The sequence below is a fragment of the Tarenaya hassleriana genome, unplaced genomic scaffold (assembly GCF_000463585.1).
Source record: "Tarenaya hassleriana unplaced genomic scaffold, ASM46358v1 Cleome29, whole genome shotgun sequence".
In the NCBI taxonomy this organism is placed as follows: Eukaryota; Viridiplantae; Streptophyta; class Magnoliopsida; order Brassicales; family Cleomaceae; genus Tarenaya; species Tarenaya hassleriana.
This window is the reverse complement of record NW_010966092.1, coordinates 1,901,144-1,921,834: the sequence shown is the minus strand read 5'-3', so window position 1 is coordinate 1,921,834 and position 20,691 is coordinate 1,901,144. Positions and strand designations below refer to the sequence as shown.

At 40.3% G+C, this 20,691-nt stretch overlaps 2 protein-coding genes across 2 annotated transcripts; one reads left to right on the top strand and one right to left on the bottom strand.

Moving 5' to 3' along the window:
• Window positions 1-1,348: 1,348 nt before the first annotated feature.
• Window positions 1,349-5,984, top strand: LOC104818470 (RNA-binding protein 39). The gene is made up of 14 exons (XM_019203088.1): window positions 1,349-1,823; window positions 2,100-2,178; window positions 2,367-2,445; window positions 2,579-2,635; window positions 3,040-3,095; window positions 3,710-3,929; window positions 4,099-4,185; window positions 4,268-4,345; window positions 4,439-4,522; window positions 4,598-4,662; window positions 4,751-4,949; window positions 5,068-5,156; window positions 5,339-5,453; window positions 5,719-5,984. The coding sequence occupies exons 1-14, from the start codon at window positions 1,451-1,453 to the stop codon at window positions 5,752-5,754; spliced, it is 1,617 nt and encodes a 538-aa protein (XP_019058633.1). The 5' UTR covers window positions 1,349-1,450; the 3' UTR covers window positions 5,755-5,984.
• Window positions 5,985-7,788: 1,804 nt separating this feature from the next.
• On the bottom strand, window positions 7,789-13,593 carry LOC104818469 (cellulose synthase A catalytic subunit 6 [UDP-forming]). Its single transcript, XM_010548076.2, has 14 exons — window positions 13,086-13,593; window positions 12,207-12,402; window positions 11,850-12,049; window positions 11,660-11,762; window positions 11,409-11,565; window positions 11,030-11,296; window positions 10,593-10,938; window positions 10,363-10,500; window positions 10,095-10,220; window positions 9,768-9,980; window positions 9,411-9,678; window positions 9,124-9,320; window positions 8,687-9,037; window positions 7,789-8,601 (listed from the first exon to the last, which is right to left on the bottom strand). The coding sequence occupies exons 1-14, from the start codon at window positions 13,164-13,166 to the stop codon at window positions 8,017-8,019; spliced, it is 3,228 nt and encodes a 1,075-aa protein (XP_010546378.1). The 5' UTR covers window positions 13,167-13,593; the 3' UTR covers window positions 7,789-8,016.
• Between the last annotated feature and the right edge of the window lie 7,098 nt (window positions 13,594-20,691).

Genomic DNA, 20,691 nt, shown 5'->3' with positions numbered 1-20,691 from the left:
TAATGACATCTCCTTCAACTTGCATGATTTGAAATATTCTAACATTGCCAAATTAACAGGAGTTTGGACAAGATCAAGTTCATATATCGAATAATGTTTTTTGACATCCACTTGTTTTTTTTTTTTTTGTGTGTTTAGTACACTGTGTAAGATATTGTAACAGTATTTTATATTGTAGATAGATATATTTAAATTTTGGCAGCTTTGATGTGACACTTTTGTGAAATACTGCAATATAAAAGTTACATATAGCATTATAATCTTCTGAATTCATTAGTTTAATGAATTTTCTAATACATTTTTCTTTAGGCTAATAAAACAATATAATTATAACTATATACATGTATGCGTTGGCATTTGGCATTGCAACTTGATAGCTAAATTTGATTAATTACTTAGTTAATCAATATAATTGATGGAAGCTTTGAACTCGGATATTATCAATATTAATTAACTTTAAATCACCGTTTTGTTGCGATGTCGGTCTGCTTCTATTTTGTTACTTTAAATTGTTAAACGCATTTTGACGACGTCAAAGTTCGGTTCGGATTCTACTAATATGTTTGTTTGCTTTAGTTTTTTTAAAATATATAAATTATATATCTAGGGTTTATATACATTTTCTCTTTAACTGTTCGCATTTGAAAATTAAAATATATTATTTTCTCTATGAAATAGAATTCGAATTCGAATTCGCTTGAAAATAAACACGTCAATCATGTCCTTTGTAACGTGTCCTGTTTTATTAAACACATAAAATACACACTTCCCGACACCGACAAGTCAACGCTAGACAAAAGTCAAAGCGGTCTCTCTCCCTCTCTCTGGTCAAACCCTATCCAAACCATTTAAGCAGACAAAAATACTCTCTAAACCTCTTGTCCAATATAAAAACCGAGATACTAAAATACAATTGTTTCTTAAAAAAACCACCGATTGATAAGAAGCAATCCAAAATCATTATAGTATACAGTCGACATTAGAAGCAGTAATATTGTACAATTTAAATAAAACCCTTTTTATGGATACAGAAAATATTATACAAATTAAATATAAAACTCTGTTTTTAGGGATGAACTAAATGGGCTAAACTCAAAAAAGACATGTAGGGCTTAATCGAAATAAATGTGCGTAATTGCAAAGAAAGCCCATTTATTTCATGGGCTGAAATAAAGCCCTAAATATAGAAAACCTACCACTTGTAGGGCTTTTTTGAGTTGTAGTCCGTTTATAGGTAGTCGCAAAAAATAAAATTTTGAATTTGTATTTAATGCCATTTATACCCATGTTTGTATGAGGTATTTTCGATTTTGCCACTTAATAAAATCGATGGAATAAAATAGCGCACACTCTAGCTTCTGCAATTCGAAACCCTAACAAAACCCTAATTGAAGAATTGGGCTTATTGTCTTCGATTCCCGTTTCGTCTAGTTCCCGGAATTTGTGGGAAATGGAATTCGACGAGTACGAGTACCTGGAGATGATGGCGGGGGAGGAGCAACAGGAACGAGACGGTTCGAAGAGGAAGAAGGAAGAGAGCGGGAATGAGAAGATCGAGAGGACTTACAGGAAGAGAGATGGAGAGAGGGATGAGGAAGAGAGAGGGAGCAGTCGGAGCAAGAGATCTCGTGGAGACGGCGAAGAGAACGGCGGTAGTAAGAAGGACAGGGATAAGGAAAGACATAGGAGCAGCCGAGACCGAGACCGGGACAAAGACCGTGAACGCGACCGGGACAGAGACCGTGAACGTGACCGTGACCGAGAGAAAGAGAAGGAGAGAGATAAAGAAGGCTCGAAAGAGAAGGACAGGGATCGAGAGAGGAGTAGCAGGGAGCGGGACAGGAAGGACAGAAACGTGGACAGAGACGGAGATAAAGACAGAGAGAGAAGAGTGAGGGACAGGGAGAGGGAGCCAAAATCTGCAGACTTTGATGATGATGACGGAGGTGGACTGGTGAGTTAGGACCTTTTCGCGTACTTTTTCCTGCTTCTCCCTATAGAGTGTCACTATAATTGTTTTTCTATGCAGTCTTTAAATGCACAATCAAGGGCTCTGCTTATGCAGAAGCTGGATCGTTCTGGTATTGCAACAGGGTAAGGGGAAAGAGAACGGGAGAGAAGAAGCAGCAGTAGGTCTCGGAGGGAAGAGAGGGAACGCGAACCTGAACGAGAAAGCAGGTCAGTGATATCGGTTAATTCTCCGAAGTTAGCAAACTTATGGGTTCGTTGTATTTGCCATTGACATGCATAGTGTTACTTTGTTGCGTCCATTTCTGCTATAATGTCCTGCACTAATAAGTTTAATCGGTTAATTCACTGGCTGATACTGTTTTGTTGCCAAATTATCTTTGCACTTACTGCGGCAGGAGGAGTAAGGACAAGAAAGAGACAGTGGAGCCTGAAGCCGATCCAGAGAGAGATCAAAGAACAGTTTTTGCATACCAGGTGCATTCTTGAACTTATTTTCACTCACTCTTAATGCCTTTTTTTGGTTGCTAACGAGGGTGGAGAAAGAAACGCGCTGCAAAGTTTTTATGTTTTATGTTTATACCGAGTAACTCTGTTCTTCTGTATACAGATGCCTCTAAAAGCTACCGAGAGAGACGTTTACGAATTCTTCTCCAAAGTGGGCAAGGTCAGTCAGTCCCACTTTGGTCTTTCTGGCTTTGTTAACTGTTAAAACTAGTGAATTCTGGCGTTGTTAGTTTCATTGTAGTACGATCCCAGCTTCTGTTAAATGAAGGCGACGTGTATGTGTCCACAAATGTATGGTTGTTTCTCACTCTTGACTGTGTAAACTTCTTAGTTTAAGTTACTATGACATTCTCAAATGTATGGTGTTGCCATTGTTGGTGAGTCGGAGTCATTATAGCCAGTAGAAATGAGATCTGTTTGCTTTACAGGCTACTTGTTTGTATGCGTAATTTGCAATGAAAACCCCTAACATGCATTGTGAAGAGCTGATTTATTTTTATCAAAGTTGGTTATTTTTGCTGGCTGTTTTTTTTTTATGGTATGGTTTTTCTGTGATAATATCAGGTGAGGGATGTGCGATTGATCATGGACAGAAATTCAAGACGATCCAAAGGAGTTGGGTATGTTTACTTCTTTTTCTGTTAACCTACGTTTTGTGTTTATGCACTTGGAAAGTGATTATCAGCATAGGCAACTTCAAGAATTTATTTAACTGTATTCTTAGATGCACTAACAATGCGATAATGATGAGGATGATGGGAATACCATGCTCACTTGTTTAATCAATTCATGCTGCGTGCTCAAGGTAGATGACATAAAACCTGAATTCTATTTCAGCTGTCTCTTATAATTGTAATGCATAGATAGGAAGGAAGCTTTCTTTTAGCTTATTTATTATATTCGAGTTCTTTGCTAGATGCTTCCTCCAAGTCCTATGGTGCTTTCGGTCCTCCTTTCTATTTGTGGTGGAGGAGTTGGCTGCTTGTTACTCCTAACCGGAGAATAATAAGCCAATTTTCATTGTTTGTTTTGGGTTTTTATTATTGTTTTATCATATGATGGATTAACTTTTTTGTATTACTCTAGGCCTCCAATCCACCAAAAGAAATTCAGCTGGAATCCGCTGCACTAAAGTTTTTGTTTCCAACCTCTCTTTACTACATGCGTCACAAGTTTTCTGATATTATCTCTTGCTTTTTCTTGAGGTCAAGTTTATCTCTTCATTGAACTGCAGGTATATTGAATTTTATGATGTGATGTCAGTTCCGATGGCTATAGCTATGTCTGGGCAGCTGCTTCTTGGACAGCCTGTAATGGTTAAACCGTCTGAAGCTGAAAAGAATCTGGTTCAGTCTAATACCAGTGCTGGGGTTGCAGGTGGTACTGGGCCTGTTGATAGGAAATTGTATGTGGGGAACTTGCATTTCAACATGACTGAGCTGCAGCTTCGACAGGTAATAGATTTTGCTTTTTTATTATCTTAGCTATTTCTTTCTCGCTAGGTTTTGCTAGATATTCTTATGGTGCTTCCATAAACTTATGTAGTCATCTACGGGGCAAGGAAATCAGTGTGTTTGGATAAGTATCATACTCATGCTTACCCTTTTCTCGTTTCATCATCAGATCTTTGAGCCGTTTGGTCCCGTCGAGCTTATTCAACTACCTCTTGACCTTGAAACTGGGCAATGCAAAGGTTTTGGATTTATCCAGGTTAGTAAAACACCGTTTCTAGTCAAATGTGCGGTTAGCTTCTTGGTATTTTTCTTTTCATACATTCTTTTACCTTCCACAGTTTGCCCAGCTTGAACATGCAAAGGCTGCTCAAAATGCCTTAAATGGGAAACTGGAGATTGCTGGGAGGACAATCAAGGTGAGTTTTCCCCTCTAGAAATGTGATGAATTTCTTTCAAGGCTGAGTTTCCATTTGAGTCTAATGTAACTTTTTCGGGGAAATTTCTTTTAGGTTTCATCTGTTACAGATCATGTCGGTACACAAGATACTGCACCAAAATCTGCAGACTTTGATGATGATGACGGAGGTGGACTGGTGAGTTAGGACCTTTTCGCGTACTTTTTCCTGCTTCTCCCTATAGAGTGTCACTATAATTGTTTTTCTATGCAGTCTTTAAATGCACAATCAAGGGCTCTGCTTATGCAGAAGCTGGATCGTTCTGGTATTGCAACAGGGTAAGTCTCTTGTATTCATCTTCGTAGTCATCTAGTCAAATGCAATATTTTGGATGTCTCTATACTTGATACATTTGAATTTGTGAAGCATTGCTGGCTCTCTTGGAATACCAGCTCTTAATGGCGCGGCTCCCAATCAACCAGGCATTAACCTTCCCATAGGTGGGCATCCTACCTTCCCCACATCAATTCTTCCGACAGCAGCTATCCCTTCTCCAGCCATTGAACCTGTCGGTCAGCCAAGTGAATGCCTTCTGCTGAAGAATATGTTTGACCCTGCGACAGAGGTCTGATTCTTTTCGATTTGGTTTTCAGGGGTTTAGGAATTTAATTCCACGATGAAAAGGGTGTGTGAGAAATGTGTTGTTTTGTTGAGCTTTTAATCGTCGAGAGCCTTTGTTGCAGACGGAACCGGACTTTGATCTTGATATCAAAGAGGATGTTGAGGAAGAATGCTCAAAGTATGGCAGGGTGAAGCACATCTACGTTGACAAGTAAGTGTGCCCATATATTTCTAATCCATCGCCTCTCTTTTATGGATGCTATCGAATGGTGGAGTTAAAACACTTCTTTGGATATCTATAGACACTAAAGAATGTCTGATAGCTATTTATATATGTGCGAGCGTGCGTGTGTGTATTGTATAATCCCTAAAATTCAGAGAATGTGGATGCAGGAATAGTGCGGGTTTTGTATATCTGCGGTTTGAGACGGTGCAAGGAGCAGCAGGAGCTCAGCGTGCAATGCACACGAGATGGTTTGCTCGAAGGATGATCTCTGCTATCTTCATGGTAATTCACTTTTCCCATTCTTCAACTCAATCATCTTTAGTCCAACGATACTGTCCTCTTACATCATAGGATAATAAGACAATATGCAGAGACATGGAGGTGTTTCCCTTTGTGGTGTGTGTGTGTATATATATATCTTGAGCATTTATGCGGTGGTGCATAGCGTCATCCCTTAAGAGTGGAAGATGAAGTTAAAAGTAGTGTAGGCAAATAATGAATACTTGAAACTCCGTCACTGAGTTGTTATATGGTCTGTCTTTTGCAGTCACCTGACGAATACGAAGCCAAATTCAATGCGTGAAGGAAGGAAGCCACCACAGCCTGGTGATCTAATGCCGGTACATTTAAATTTTTGTTTTTTTTTTTCTGGTATTATGATTTGTAACCAAAACCATGAGCAAAGCCAAATCCTGCATGTAATGTCTGAAAACTCTTAGATCGTTAAAAGATCACACATATGATTTATGGGTTCTTTTCTTTTTCTTTTTTGTATCATTGATGGGTGCCATGTTAATGTAAGATTCCAGGACCTCTCCTCTCCTATCCCACGCCCCATTTCGATTCATTGTTTACACGTGGCAGCCAATGGTTACTTGCCACATACTCCATCCAAGACACGCCCCCAAAAAAAAAAGATGAAGAAAAAGGAGACCCATCCACGCCACCATTTGCATCAGCCATGCAAATATTATGTCATATCTGAATCTCCGCAACTTTATCGTTGATCCATGCTTTGTATGTATGTATGTATGTATGTATGTATGTATGTATGTATGTATGTATGTATGTATGTATGTATGTATGTATGTATGTATGTATGTATGTATGTATGTATGTATGTATGTATGTATGTATGTATGTATGTATGTATGTATGTATGTATGTATGTATGTATGTATGTATGTATGTATGTTCTGCTACGAGAGATCAAACAGATGACATATAATGTTCCTGCTCCCATTAACCAAGAATCACTCTTCCCGAGAATATCGTTGTTGTTATCGATCGTCTTCCTCGGAGTGATCATGACAGTGTTGTCGTTCTTCTTCTTCTTCTTCTTCTTGCTTCTTGTCTGATTCTCCTCGTCGCTCAGATGCATCAGCTGTTCAGCTGCCTCCATCTCCCTCTCCGTTGTCATCTCTCTCTCCCTCTCTCTCTCTCTCTCTCTCGTTTGTGTTCTTGTCTTTTGTTTATGTTATATATATGTTTTCGAGGTTACGTAATGAAAGCCATGGGAAATTGCTAGGTTGGTGCTACCAAGACCCTTTTGTCCATCTTCCTCTCTGCGATCTCACGAAATTGCATTACAGTCCCTCTAGTTTTACTCTTTTCACGTAACGATCTCATATTCTTAAAATCGAGTTTAATCCTCACGGCTCTAATGCAAGTTCTACGGTTCAGAATAATCAGTACTAAAATGTTATAATATTAGCTTTCCATCTTGAAGGTTATGGAAGACTTTCCAATAAATATTCATACTTGCGTCGATACATTTTGAATATATGAAATTAACTTATTGCGAGGAACCAAGAACAATAACAACAACTTGTTGCAAAAAAAAGTATTTGAGGAAGTGATAGATAAGAATTCAGGTTTTCAGAGCACTATTTTGTGCCAAAATATAATATTGAAAAACCTTTGGCCATTGATGTTATAAATGAAAATTTTAGGGTCGGTATTGTAATTTATACATGGAAGAAAGACTGAAGCTTGCAAAATGATCAAGTACGTCATGCCCTTCCATTGATGTAGGACTGTGAAAGATTCTCCGCCGTTAGATTATAAGAAAATATGGCTATTTGACTTTGTTGACCACAATCCAACGTTCAGAAACACCTTCTGCCTTTCTCCACCAATTCATAACTTAATATTTATCGTTAATTAGGGATGCAATTGTAATGTAATGTAATGCTTCATACTTGATCAAAGGTTTCATAAAACCAAAAGAAAAAACAATCTACGGAAAATACCAAAATGCCCTCCACGTGGACCCCGCATGGTTTGACCAGCTAGCTCTCTTGAAGCTAAACTAAACCCAAAATCAGAAAATGGAAATTAGTTCGTAAATCTTTATTTTCTATAATACACAAGTTTTTAAAATTATTACAAAATAAAGAAAAATTTAGAAACGAAAAAAGGGGGAAAGGAAAAACACAACCTTTTTCTTTTGCGTTGCCTTCTTTCTTGGAAACGCTCGATCATTTAGAGAAGTTGAAGAAGAAAATCATGTTTATAATTCGTTTAAAATCAAATGCCCATATATTATTATTCATCACCAAACCTATACATACATATATATATATATATATATATATGAAATCAAATCACAGAGATCTGAGGAGAAAGAAAATATTCAATGAAAGAATAAAATTTTCACCCATATCCCAAAAATAACACACCGTCCCTTCTTACTTTCTATATCTACAACACCTTTGCAAGAAGAAAGACCAAAAAACAAATATATCGTAACTCTGTCGGGGGCCAACCCAAAACCCTAATCTTTTCAAGGGTCTTTCTCCCCATAAATGAACACACACACACAGTAAAGAATCTTTCACCTGCGTCAGTTATCACAGTTGAGACCGCAGATTTCGAGGACAGGACCGTCTTTGGACACGAACGGGTTGACTCGGACCCAGAGAAGGGTGAGAATGGAGGCGAGGAGGATGGACCAGACAAGGATTATGGTCGGCATCCTGTCCTGTTTCCCCAGCAACCCTTTCAGGAACGGGTACAGATGGATGATGACCCACAGCGCAAAGAACAGCCTCCCGAACAGCGGGCCCCACGAGTCGTACCCATTGTTGATCGCGTCCGAGACCCCGACTATGACCCCGATGACGTTCACGATCAAGAGAGTGGTCGGAGGGATCAGAAGGGATGTCCACTTGAATATGTAAAGCTCTGAGAATTCACCGTCGTCCGCCGCCTTGGACGTGACCGTGAAATTCGTATTGACGCCGGCCAGAACCTTGAGGAGGCCCTGGAAGAGCGCGAAAAGATGGGACGAGACCCCTCCAATTACCCAAAACTGCTCGTTCCTCCACCAGTCATCGATCCCGACCTTCCCCCATTGCATCTCGAGAATTCCCGTCACTGCTATCGCCAAGAACAGGGCCATGAAGAGTATGCTAGCGTAGTTGCTGATCTGCAAAAACCATGATAACCCTTTTCGTTTGATTCAACCATCACGAGAAATACAGAAGAAAGGTTGAAACTTGTGTTTTTCTGACCTCTGGAACAATGAATTTTCCGGTGAGAAGGCAGATGGCCGGGAGAGAACAGTAGACGAGAAGAGGGATGGAGGTCCATGGATAGACGACAGAGTTTATGTACGATAACCTTTCCAGCCATTTCAACCCGCCCCCGTAACCATACCAGATAGGGCAATGCCTGCTCAAGAAAATCTCGACCGAGCCAAGCGCCCACCGAAGAACTTGATGGAGACGATCCGAAAGGTTGATGGGTGCTGATCCTTTGAAAGCCGGCCTTTTGGGGATGCAGTAAACAGATCTCCAGCCATGGCAATGCATCTTGAAACCCGTAAGTATATCCTCTGTAACAGAACCGTATATCCACCCGATCTACGATTTTTCACAAACCCGTGAAGTTAGAATCCGTTTGAATAGAAACACCCAAGGATAAACGAGAAAATCGGAGTGCTATCTACCTCTTTTCCCCACTCAGTTTTATCTTCGTAACCACAGCTAATGACTTGGATAGCTTCTCTAAGCAGAGACGCCGGGCTTGCATTCCTTGCCACCCCACCATTCTCCATAACGGTAGATTCAACAAAAACAGGAGACTGCCCGAACTTCTTCTCCAACTTCAACTGCATTGCCTCGGGCGATTTTTCTGCAATAGAACCTATATGACAAGGAAACGAAAATCAGCAAAGAACCGGTACACGAGAGAAATATTGAAAAAGAAATGATTTATATAACGAGTTTTTTCTACCTCGGGTGCCCTCTTCGATGTTTTCCAAGGCGTGAATCTGCTTCGAGGAGGCTTCCCTGTTCTTCTTTTTCTTATCTTTTGTATTTTTTTTCCGGTTCTTTCTCGATCCGCAGCAAAGGCAACACCACTTTGGCCAGCAATTGCATGTCTTCCCCGGCAGCTTCTTCTTCTTCGGGGCATCGTACCCGTAAAGAGCCTGCCTCCTGAAAACGCACCCTGTCCCGACATATATCGGACCTTGCAACCCATCCAATCCCTTCATATTGATCTGTTTGGATGATTTAAACCGAGACCACAGAATCAGTAAGAGCAAAGCACACAAGTTCAAGAACATAGATGATGAGAAGATATACATACATCAAAGAACACGACGTTTCGATTTGAGTATCGATCATGACGATCAATTCCATCGAATCTCTGAGGGAACTGAACGTAACAAATCTTCTTTCCCGACTGAGGATCCATCATGAAACACATTGCTTCTCTAAGAGCTTTGCTATTGTTGATGTAGTGATCACAATCGACGTTCAGCAGATAAGGAGCATTAGAGAGAACCCCCGAGACCCGTATCTTCGATTATCGCAAGAGCCAGAAAGAAAAAGAGAAAGTGCGCTAAGTCGGGAAACTTAATGACTGAAAAAAAAAACTCAGAGAACAAAAGCTTCGAGGTTTGAGCCAATTTACCAGAGAATTCATGGCTCCAGCTTTCTTATGGTGATCAAATCCCGGTCTCTTTTCACGAGAAACGTAAACCAGCGGAGGCAACTCGTTGTTTTCCACATCACGAGCACCATCTTGTCCGAGGAAGACCTTTACAGGAACATCAGAAAGATTCTGGTTAGTTTCATCCAGGTTCAGAACACAGAACTAGGTTTTGTCCAAAAACACGAAGCATCAGAAAACTCATTCTTCTCGGTCTTATGCACCCATGGCGGGAGAGAGAGAGACCAACCTGAATCATGCCGGGATGATCACGGACATTGTTACCAGGCCAAGGAGTACCATCTTGCATGGTCCAACCCTCCTCGGGCACCTTTTGAGCAGTAGCAACCAGCGAGTTTATCTTAACCTTGAACTCTTCATAATCTCTCTAAATCCATAACAAAAAATAAACACAACTTCGTAAAAAAAATGTCTGAAAGACATCGTCTTTTCGTCCTAAACCTTCATGAAAATCATTACCTTCATGGCACGACGTTCCCTGACAAACGACGGATGAACTTTATTCTTCAAATAATCCATCTTCTGATTAAAATACCACTCGGGGGCACGTGGCTCGATGCTGTATTTCTTACAGAAAGGAACCCATTTCCTTGCGAATTCCGCCGTCTCAGAAAGTGCTTCGAACGTAAGCATGGCTGCACCATCATCGGATACATAACACGCAACCTTGTCAACTGGATAATCAACCGCAAGTATAGACAGGACAGTGTTTGCTGTAATAAGAGGCGGCTCTTTCATCGGGTCCACTGTACTGACGAAAACGTCCACTGCAGCTAACTCCGATGGCTTCCCTTCTTTCTCATATCTGAAAATGTGAAGAACAGAAAATGAATCGAAACAGATGATTAAGGGAATTGATCAAGAAGAACCCATGAAAGGGCTTGGCTTTTGCATACCTTAACGAAAGCCGGTCCAAGTATGTTTCTCGCTCGATGGGGTACCATTTCGGGAACTGATCGAGAACCCATGAGACGGCGAACCATATTTCGCATATGACGGATATCAGCCACAAGGGATAAGCATCGTTAACAGGGTGAAGAATCCGGTAGTGAAAAAAGAGACCAAGAATCACAAGACGGACGATGATTAACATCCGATAAGGATTGATTCTGCTCGACTTGATGGGTAACTTCCTAGACAGAGGCTGCCTCCCTTCGTCCATCCTAATTTACACACACACAAGAAAACAAATTTTCAGCGGAAAATATCAAAAAGATTGACAAGAACAAGATACTCGAAAATCGTAAAAGTATAAAAAAAGGGATGCTTTCTTACATGGGAAAATCCTCATCACCGTCGCCTCCTTCGTGTTTAACCACTTGAAGTTTTTCATGCTGTTTTTTCTTCCACTCTTCCATCCGATCCTTCCATGCAACACTTCCATATCCATAAACAGCAATATCTTTCTGAGGTACCATAGGTCTTGGATGGGCTGTGACACCAAAAAAGAAAGAAACTTTAATCACTTATAAGAAGAAAAAACAAGGATTAGTTCGAAAACTATGCCAGAGATTCATAAAACTGACCAGCCACTGACGGGTCAGCGAGTGGCACTGGATGAACTTTCGTGCCATGCCCAAGTGATGGAGGAACGATAAGAGCATGTCTATCTGACGAGATATCGATGTCCTAAAAAAACAAAACATTATATAAACACCTGGCTAAAAAAACCGATAAACAAAAAAAAAAGGTGGAATGAAGAGAATATGAGATTACTTCATTGTCATAAGTTAACAAGGGAATCTGAGAGCCAGGAGGAGCAGAATCCAAATCAGATTGTGGAATCCCCGAGTTGCGCCGAGAAAAAAGCATACCTTCAGAAACTTGATCGGGGCCAACACCATTTCTGTAATCGAACTCGTTATCGAGATCATCTGTGTCATCTTCTTCCTCATCACCTTCGACCCGTGGACTTCCTGAAATAATTCCGAAGCAAAATCATCAACCTTTCATCCACTATAACGAACATTTCGGAGATTTAAAACCTCAGCAAATTCCCCATCCACATCATATGCCCGTATGAATTGACCAAATAAAAAGTTTCTTCTTTTAACTGGAAAATTCATCGGCCACCTTTAATGCGTTTGTATCGGGTTTTGCACTGTGGGCAGGCCTGGTTCCCCTCACGTCTCTCGTACTCATAGCACGGTCGACACACAGGGAAAGCGCATTCATTGCATGCCACAAAAGAATCTCCATCCACCGTTAGCTCGATCTCGTCGCCACAAATTTGACATATCTGCCCACTCAGTTCTTGCACCGATCGTATCTACATGAAGGAAGGAAACATCAGATCAGAAAAACGAATTGGCAAACCAAAAGATATAGATACCAATTTCACAAATAGATCCTTCTGGTCAGTTTGACAAAAGATTCAGACATTTAACAAAATCCAAAGACTTCTTAGTAAATTTTATCTAATCAAATCAAGGAGCATCAAATGGATCTGAAAAGATTCCACTTGAGTCTACAGATTGTAATGAAAGCTGAAAATTTAAGCAATTGACGCACAATCCACAGTTTCTGGAGAATTTGAAACTTCACCCTTTGAACAGACACAGCAGAGTAAAGCGTCAGAATGAACTAATCCGAGCAATCAGAATTAACATTTGCCAATTGTATCTTCCCCATTGCGATTGGAATCTTTCCCAGGGAGATGAGATTCGGGATAATCCCGTACACGCTTGAATGCGGAATTCAGACAGAAGTCAACCAGCGTACGGTTCCCACCGACACAAATAATTCACTGTACCCCAATCTAAGATTAGCTAAAGGTCTGAGGAAGCTTAGATTGTACGAAAACCCTAATCGATTTCTACGGGTCAAAACCCAGATCCAGAGAGACAAAAAGCCAAAACCTTTGCAGCTAAGCCGAGATCAGAAACATCGAAATGACGGAAATGGGTACACAGAAGAAGTGAGACAACAGGAAAATGGAAAACGGATTCTTACTCTGGCACTCTCATCTGCATTAATCAGGACGAACTCGTTCCTGTTGTGGGAACCGGCGACGAGCCGACCGCCGGTGTTCATATCTCCAACAAAGATGCTTGAAACCAGGATTCACAGATTCAATAGACGAAGCCAGAGATTGACTGGCGATTCTGCAACCGGGTCACCTCACCGACCCAACTCGGTTCCGAGAGATCCAGCTGTTCCAACTCCCATCACACAGGAACTAAACCCAGCAGCATGCAATCTCCAGCGTCAGAACCGAATCCGGTACAACGGATGTCGGATGACGTTATGAACGAAAGAATGCCTTTGATGCGGCTGCCAGGCAAATCGACTCTCTCTCTCCCCTCTTAACAGGCGCAGTTCACAGAAACGAAGGAAGGGAATTCGAGAGAGAGAGAGAGAAGACAATGGCAGAGAGGGGAAGCTGCGGATAATAAAGAGTGAAGAAAATGTAAAAGAGGCGTAAGGAAGAAGGCGAAAAGAGCGAGAGCGGCTGCGGACAGATATCAGTGAAATACTGAGATTTATTAAAACAACACAGACTTGAGAAAAACCCAGATTGTTTTCATAAAATCACATACAAAAATATTTAATAATTATAATCTCTAATAAAAAAAAAGATATTACATTTTCACGCAATGGAAATGGACTTCTCAAAAGCTTAATCAGCTCTTGTGTTGGGTGAATGCATTCAACCACCTTCCCTTGTCTGTAAATTATTTCTTCTTTTGTTTGTAATATTATTTTATTTTATAAATTATATAAATTATAAGTATACGCTTTTTCCCCGGATTTCACAAAATAATATCGAGACAGATGACAGCATAAGCGTTTGTTGTTCGGGCCGTTTCATGGTATTTTATAAATAATAGAAAATTAATTAAAGCAACAAAAAATGTAACTATTCGATTGGTGAATGCTTCGGTTTCCGGATTTCGGACTCGGGTCATCGGGCTTGATACGACCCGGTCTGACTTTAACCCTAAACAAATAAATTAATACACAGAAAATAAAAAGTTTCCAATATTTTCTAAATCAAAGTTATAATTATATTAAATTAATTGGAATCTATTTTTGAATATTACTAATAAAAAAATCCTATTTTTTTCTTTTTCTCTGAACTTTATTTTCGAAATCTAATTTCCAAAGAAGAAATTAGTTTCACTTAAATTGTTTTTTTTTTATCAAATTTATTCCCAAAGGGCCATTATTTCCATTTGTTTGTTTATACATATGCATCTATAAATATGTATATAGAAGAGACATATGCGCAATTATTGGGACTATCGGATTCGGATCACATCATACACATCATAAATATGTGTATATGTATACATTTGCCGACAGCTGATTTATAGAGATAATTTAGAAAAAAATTGCATGTCAATATTATTTTCTTCCGCCTTTAATTTAATGGGCTGCGGGCAGACGAATCGACAATAAATGATACTATAAGAATTGAATGGCGGTATACATAATAATAATAACATTAATAAATTATTTTCGCGCATACTTTTGTATAATTAAAATGAAAATTAAATACAACTTTAGTAGGTTACCATATCAAATGTCCTTTTCACGTCAGATTGGTAATGCGTGGACCGTCTTCTCCAAAGCCTTAGTGCCACATGTTCTCTTCCGAACTGTCGGTGCCTCGTTTTTTTTTGTATTTTATTTATTATTTTTATGTGAAAACAGTTAAAAAAAAATAAAGCCGCTGATATTTAGGATACACGTATAATATCCTAACTAACTAACTTATTTAATTTTTAGCCCAACATACTAATATCATTTGTGACGTAAGTTCGAGTTTATAAAACACTGAAATCATGAAGGCTATATGATATCAACCTCTGATTATGATCGACGCTAACTTACTGCAAATAATTTATTGCAGTATCGAATTATCCAATCTAAAATCATAGTGAAAAACTATATATTTGTCCTATTTTATATGATTGATTAAATTGTGTGTATTTACAACATAATCTATATCGACAGTATAAAAAAAATAAACACGTGAACCTTCAGTATAGTATGGTTTTAATGTGTGTTGACATTATTGATAGTATTTCCAAAATATATTGCACATGTTCGTTGCATGAGTTTGAAATTTTTTTTCAGCATTTACAAATTTTAATAGTATATAATTAAATACTTTTCTACGAAAATTCGATCAACTCAATCCGAAATATAATTTCAAACTCGAGATTTTATGTAAAGGAAGAAGTCCAAATCTATTGGTCGAATCGAAGTACATAATTTTTTAAAAAATTACTTTGCAAACACAATTTCATAAAGTGGTAATGATCAATCTGTACACGTGTTATGTAACTCAACGGGACGACCTTTTTGCTTGTAATTTATTACTTTGTTAAAAGTATGACATCTCATTTACTTTTTGTCTTTTTAGCATTTTTTAACATTTTATATTAAATGTGCCTTAATTTCCAAGTAAGAATATGATTATACCAAAATTACTCTCAGTGGTATTATTTTGAAAGAACAAAAATCTCCAAGATCCAAGTGCAAGTCAGTACGGAATATGGTAAAGATATTGAATATTTATAATCGTTTCCATATTAATTGACAAAATAATGATTGGATAAAGCGTCGTTTTTCCAATCGAACGAAATAACGTATGTATAAAGAAATAAAAAAAATTTAATTCTAATAAAAATCTACATATATACCGATAAAAATATCCGATTCGTGTAATATTCATCAACATACATTAATCATTTTCGGTTGTTAATACAAATTTTATGTGTGGTTACAAAAGTCTAACATCAGCCAAAGAAAATGAAAATACGAGCCAAAATGTAAAACAGCTGGCGCTGTGACTGCTTTGGTCGAAAACGACGAACACAGGAGAAAGTCTCTCCGAATTCGGGCAGCGGTCAGTGTGGACCAAAGCCTGCCCGACATATATTTGTTTTGGGCTAATTTGCCAGCTCAGCGCCAGTTTATCGACCGCGAGTATGATTCTCTTTCTATACTCGTGTTCCTACTGGTTTGTTTTGTTCGTAAGATCCTACTCATAGTTCACGAAACACTTCCATGTATCGGCTCGGGTCCCCGGATTGCCGGATCTCGACCCATCTTGTCGGGTTCCGACAGGTTGATTTTTTTCCTGGAAAAAAAAGGTACGGGCAAAATTAATGAAAACAATAAATAAATACGAATCAAGAAAGGAAACACGCGCCGATGGTAACTGGTGAACGATAATATCCAACGGTGAGAATATTAACAAATATTCGATTTCTAATGAATATTAATTCTCTTTTTTTATGCGGCAACTTACGTGTAAATAGAGAATATTATCGTGGTCTGTCTTTCAGTGGAATAAAATTTTCTCACTATTTTATAAAATAAATCTATACATGGGTTTTATACACCGAAAGAATAACAAATTTGTAACAGATTTCTAACAAATTTACAAAGAATGAAAAAGCATGGAGAAATCTGTTCGAACAGATTTCCTTCTTCACCTCTCGCCGTTCTCTCCTTCCCAAGCCAATCTGTTACTCATATTAATCAGATGGGCTTCTCATGGGCTTCGCACCAGGCCTTCTTCTTGTTATAGGCCCGCATATTATATCCGTAATACGCCCCCCTCAAGTCACGGACGGGAGAAAGAGACTTGACACGTTGAGCTTCTGCAAGAGAGCAGAAAACAACGCAGGCTGCATTTGTTTCGTGAAGAGATCAGCAAGCTGATGTTGAGAGGAGACATGAAGCATCCGCAGAAAACCAGACTTCAATTTTTCGCGCACAAGATGACAATCAATGTCAATGTGCTTAGTACGCGCCCCCCTCAAGTCACGGACGGGAGAAAGAGACTTGACACGTTGAGCTTCTGCAAGAGAGCAGAAAACAACGCAGGCTGCATTTGTTTCGTGAAGAGATCAGCAAGCTGATGTTGAGAGGAGACATGAAGCATCCGCAGAAAACCAGACTTCAATTTTTCGCGCACAAGATGACAATCAATGTCAATGTGCTTAGTACGCTCATGAAAAACCGGATTTGAAGCGATATGAATAGCTGATTTATTATCACAGAATAAAACAGCAGAACAAGAAACCTGGATGTGCAAATCATCCAGCAGATGTTGCAACCAAATCAGCTCGCAAGTAACATTTGCCAAGGATCTGTACTCGGCCTCTGTGCTGCTCCGAGATACAGTCGACTGCTTCTTTGCCTTCCAAGAGATTAAAGAATCTCCGAGGAAAACGCAGAAGCCAGAGGTCGAGCGGCGAGAGTCCGGGCAAGATGCCCAATCCGCATCTGCAAATGCTTTCAGACAAACCGCCGAATCAACTGAATAGAAAAGACCTTGGCCAGGATTACCTTTCAGATATCGGACGACCCGCTGGGCAGCCTTGAGATGAACAGAAGTTGGGCAGGATAAATATTGACTCAGCTTGTGTACAGCAAAAGAAATATCTGGCCGGGTGATAGTCAAATACAACAATCGTCCAATGAGCCTGCGATAACCCGTAATGTCAGATAACGGTTCTCCGGTGTCTTTACACAAGCGTGTATTGGGATCCAAAGGTGTTGAGGCTGGCTTAGAACCAAGCAATCCAGCATCCTCAATTAGTTCCAGACAATATTTTCGTTGCCCAACAGAGATACCTTGACTAGAGCGAGCAATTTCTAAACCCAGAAAAAACTGCAATTTTCCAAGGTCTTTGATATGAAATTGCTGATGAAGCAAGGATTTAAGGGTCTGAATACCAGCAGCATCATCTCCAGTGATTATGATATCGTCTACATAAACCAGTAAAGCAACGAACAGACCTCCAGAAGAACGGACAAAAAGTGTATGATCGGCCTCAGATTGTACGAAACCGGCGGCAAACAACACTTTAGCAAAGGTGAGATACCATTGCCTTGAAGCCTGTCGTAAACCGTAAAGAGATTTATGTAAACGACATACCGGATTCGGAGGCAAAGACGTCCCGGGAGCAGGAGTAAACCCAGGAGGCAAGGACATGTAAATTTCTTCATCCAGTGTGCCATGAAGGAATGCGTTCGTCACATCTAACTGATACAGAGGCCAAGTCCTTATAGCTGCAAGGGCAAGAATGAGTTTAACCGTGACGAGCTTCGCAACCGGGGAAAAAGTGTCAAGGAAGTCCACGCCCTCCTGCTGTGTGAAACCCTTGGCCACCAATCTCGCTTTGAATCGATCAACAGAGCCATCCGACTTGTGTTTAATACGGTATACCCAGCGACATCCAATGGTTCGCTTTCCAGGGGGTAAGGAAACAACAGACCATGTCCCGTTTTCTGCTAAAGCGTTGAGCTCGGTGTCCATAGCTTGCCGCCAAGTTACATCAGTTACAGCCTCCTTAAAGGATTTTGGTTCGGAAGAGAGGGTAGAATTAAGGACAAAAGATCGATATGGATCTGAGAGGCGAGAATAAGATAAGACTGAAGAAATTGGATAGAAAGAGGTGGAAGGATGAGAAGAAGAGCCTTTGGACAAGAGAAAACAATGGTAGTCTTTCAGATAAGACGGTGGTTTTGCAGAACGTTTAGGTCGAGAGGGAGAGGATGAAGAAGATTGATGCGAAGGGATCTGGTTTGGAATGTAAGCAGATGGGCTTAATGAAGGGTTTAAAGTAGATGGGCTTGGTAAGGGGCCGGTATTAGATGAGCTGGATAATGGGCCTGTATCAGATGGGCTGGATAAGGGGTTTAGAATAGATATGGTATTTGGGTTAGGCGATGAAAGAGCATCAGGTTCAGACGAAGGAAAAATCGGGGAAGGCAGAATAATGTCTGGAAAAATTTTGTCAGGAACAATCGAAAGCTCAGAACGAAATGGGAAAATATTTTCGTGGAACTCGACGTTCCGAGAGATAAAGATAGAATTAGATTCAAGATCTAGGAGTTTGTAACCTTTGTAACCCGACGGATATCCAAGGAACACGGTTGCTCGAGCTCTTGCCGAGAACTTGTGCCGCTCCGAAGCGAGTGTGGAGGCGTATGCCAAGCAACCAAACACGCGAAGGTAAGAGTAATCCGGGGCCTTGCATTTCAGCAGCTCATAGGGAGACTTGTTAGACAGAACAGGCGAGGGCGTCCTATTAATCAAGAAGACAGCCGTGCGTATACAATCGGACCAGAAATGCAGGGGAACGTTACCTTGAAACAGAAGGGCCCGGGCAACGTTCAATATATGTTGGTGCTTACGTTCGACGACCGAATTTTGCTGAGGGGTCTGCACACAAGAGAAATAGTGGACAATGCCTTTCGAGTGAAACAACGATTCAAACGACAATTCCGGTGCATTGTCGGATCGAACGGCTTTTACTTTCTGCGAAAACTGTGTTTCGATCAGCTCCAAAAATTGCGGAAAGACATCCAAAACCTCACTCTTCCTTCGAAGCATGTATACCCAAGTTACCCTTGAATGATCATCAACTATTGTCAAAAAGTATTTATATCCGTCATGGGAAACAACAGAAAAGGGACCCCATATGTCAACATGAATGAGATCAAAAGAGAATTTAGAGAAATGATTATTAGAAACAAAAGGGAGACGACGTTGTTTAGATAAGTGGCAAACACGACAATGAGAAGGAGCCTTAAACGATGAAAGTGAAAGAGAAGTTGTCATTGATTGAAGCTTCTGATAAGATAAGTGCCCAAGACGAGAGTGCCAAAGCGAAGGATCAACAATAACTGAGTTCACAGAAGCACAAGAACGTATAACAGGCTGGAAATCAGACTCAAGAAAATAAAGATTATGTAAAAGTCTAGCCCTCCCAATCGTCGATCCCCGAGAAAGTTCCTGAATAAAACAAGAACCAGAAGAAAAGAAACAAGAGAGATCAGTCCTACGAAGCAAGGAACTGATACTGATGATATTGAAGGTAAAGGACGGGACATAAAGCACGTTTGACAAAGTTAGATGATCATTCAGTGGTACACTGCCAGCCTGAGTTACCGAAATCTGCAAGCCAGTGGGTAACGTGACTGTACTAGGAAGAATGCTCGTCATTTCAGAAAAAAGATGTTTGTTAAAACAAACATGAGCAGACGCACCCGAGTCCAGAATCCAGGAATTCCGAAAGTCTCCTGTAACAGAAGCGGCATGACAAACGAAAGCAGAAAGGAACAAGGGCGTACCAGCATCAATATCAGGAGCACCTTGCTCAGTAACAGATGCACCAGAAACTTTGAGCCGATTGGTGATTTTCGAGCAAAGATTCTGAATCTGAGCAAAGGACATTTTATCCACATCAGAACATACCAGAGGAGCAGATTCTGTGGCCAGGTTAGCAAAATGCGTCGGCTGTTTAGACTGTGGCTGACGAGGAGAAGTCCGAGGAGTAGTTGAACCGCTAGACCTTGGTGCTCGGTAACCAGGCGGATAGCCATGGAGCTTGTAGCAGCGCTGCACAGTATGACCATAAAGCCCGCAATGGGAACAGAGAGGACGTTGCTTGTTCTTAAAAGATGTAGTAGAGACCGCAGAGACAGCCTCCTGTGGAGGCGGAGCAGTAGCTTGGAAGACGACAGCATCAGAAGGCTGGGAAGATTTGATCAGGTGCTGTTGCTCTTGCTGAATAACGAGATTGTAAGC

Bases quoted from the DNA above. Each gene is read 5' to 3' on its own strand.
- LOC104818470 (XM_019203088.1), top strand. From the start codon at position 1,451: ATGGAATTCGACGAGTACGAGTACCTGGAGATGATGGCGGGGGAGGAG. The intron at 1,824-2,099 runs GTAGCAGGGAGC...CAACAGGGTAAG, and splicing joins GGACAGGGATCGAGAGAGGA to GGGAAAGAGAACGGGAGAGA. The intron at 3,930-4,098 runs GTAATAGATTTT...TTTCATCATCAG, and splicing joins CTGAGCTGCAGCTTCGACAG to ATCTTTGAGCCGTTTGGTCC.
- LOC104818469 (XM_010548076.2), bottom strand. From the start codon at position 13,166: ATGAACACCGGCGGTCGGCTCGTCGCCGGTTCCCACAACAGGAACGAG. The intron at 10,221-10,362 runs GTTGGTCTCTCT...GTTCCTGTAAAG, and splicing joins ATCATCCCGGCATGATTCAG to GTCTTCCTCGGACAAGATGG. The intron at 9,981-10,094 runs GTAAATTGGCTC...CGATAATCGAAG, and splicing joins CTGGAGCCATGAATTCTCTG to ATACGGGTCTCGGGGGTTCT.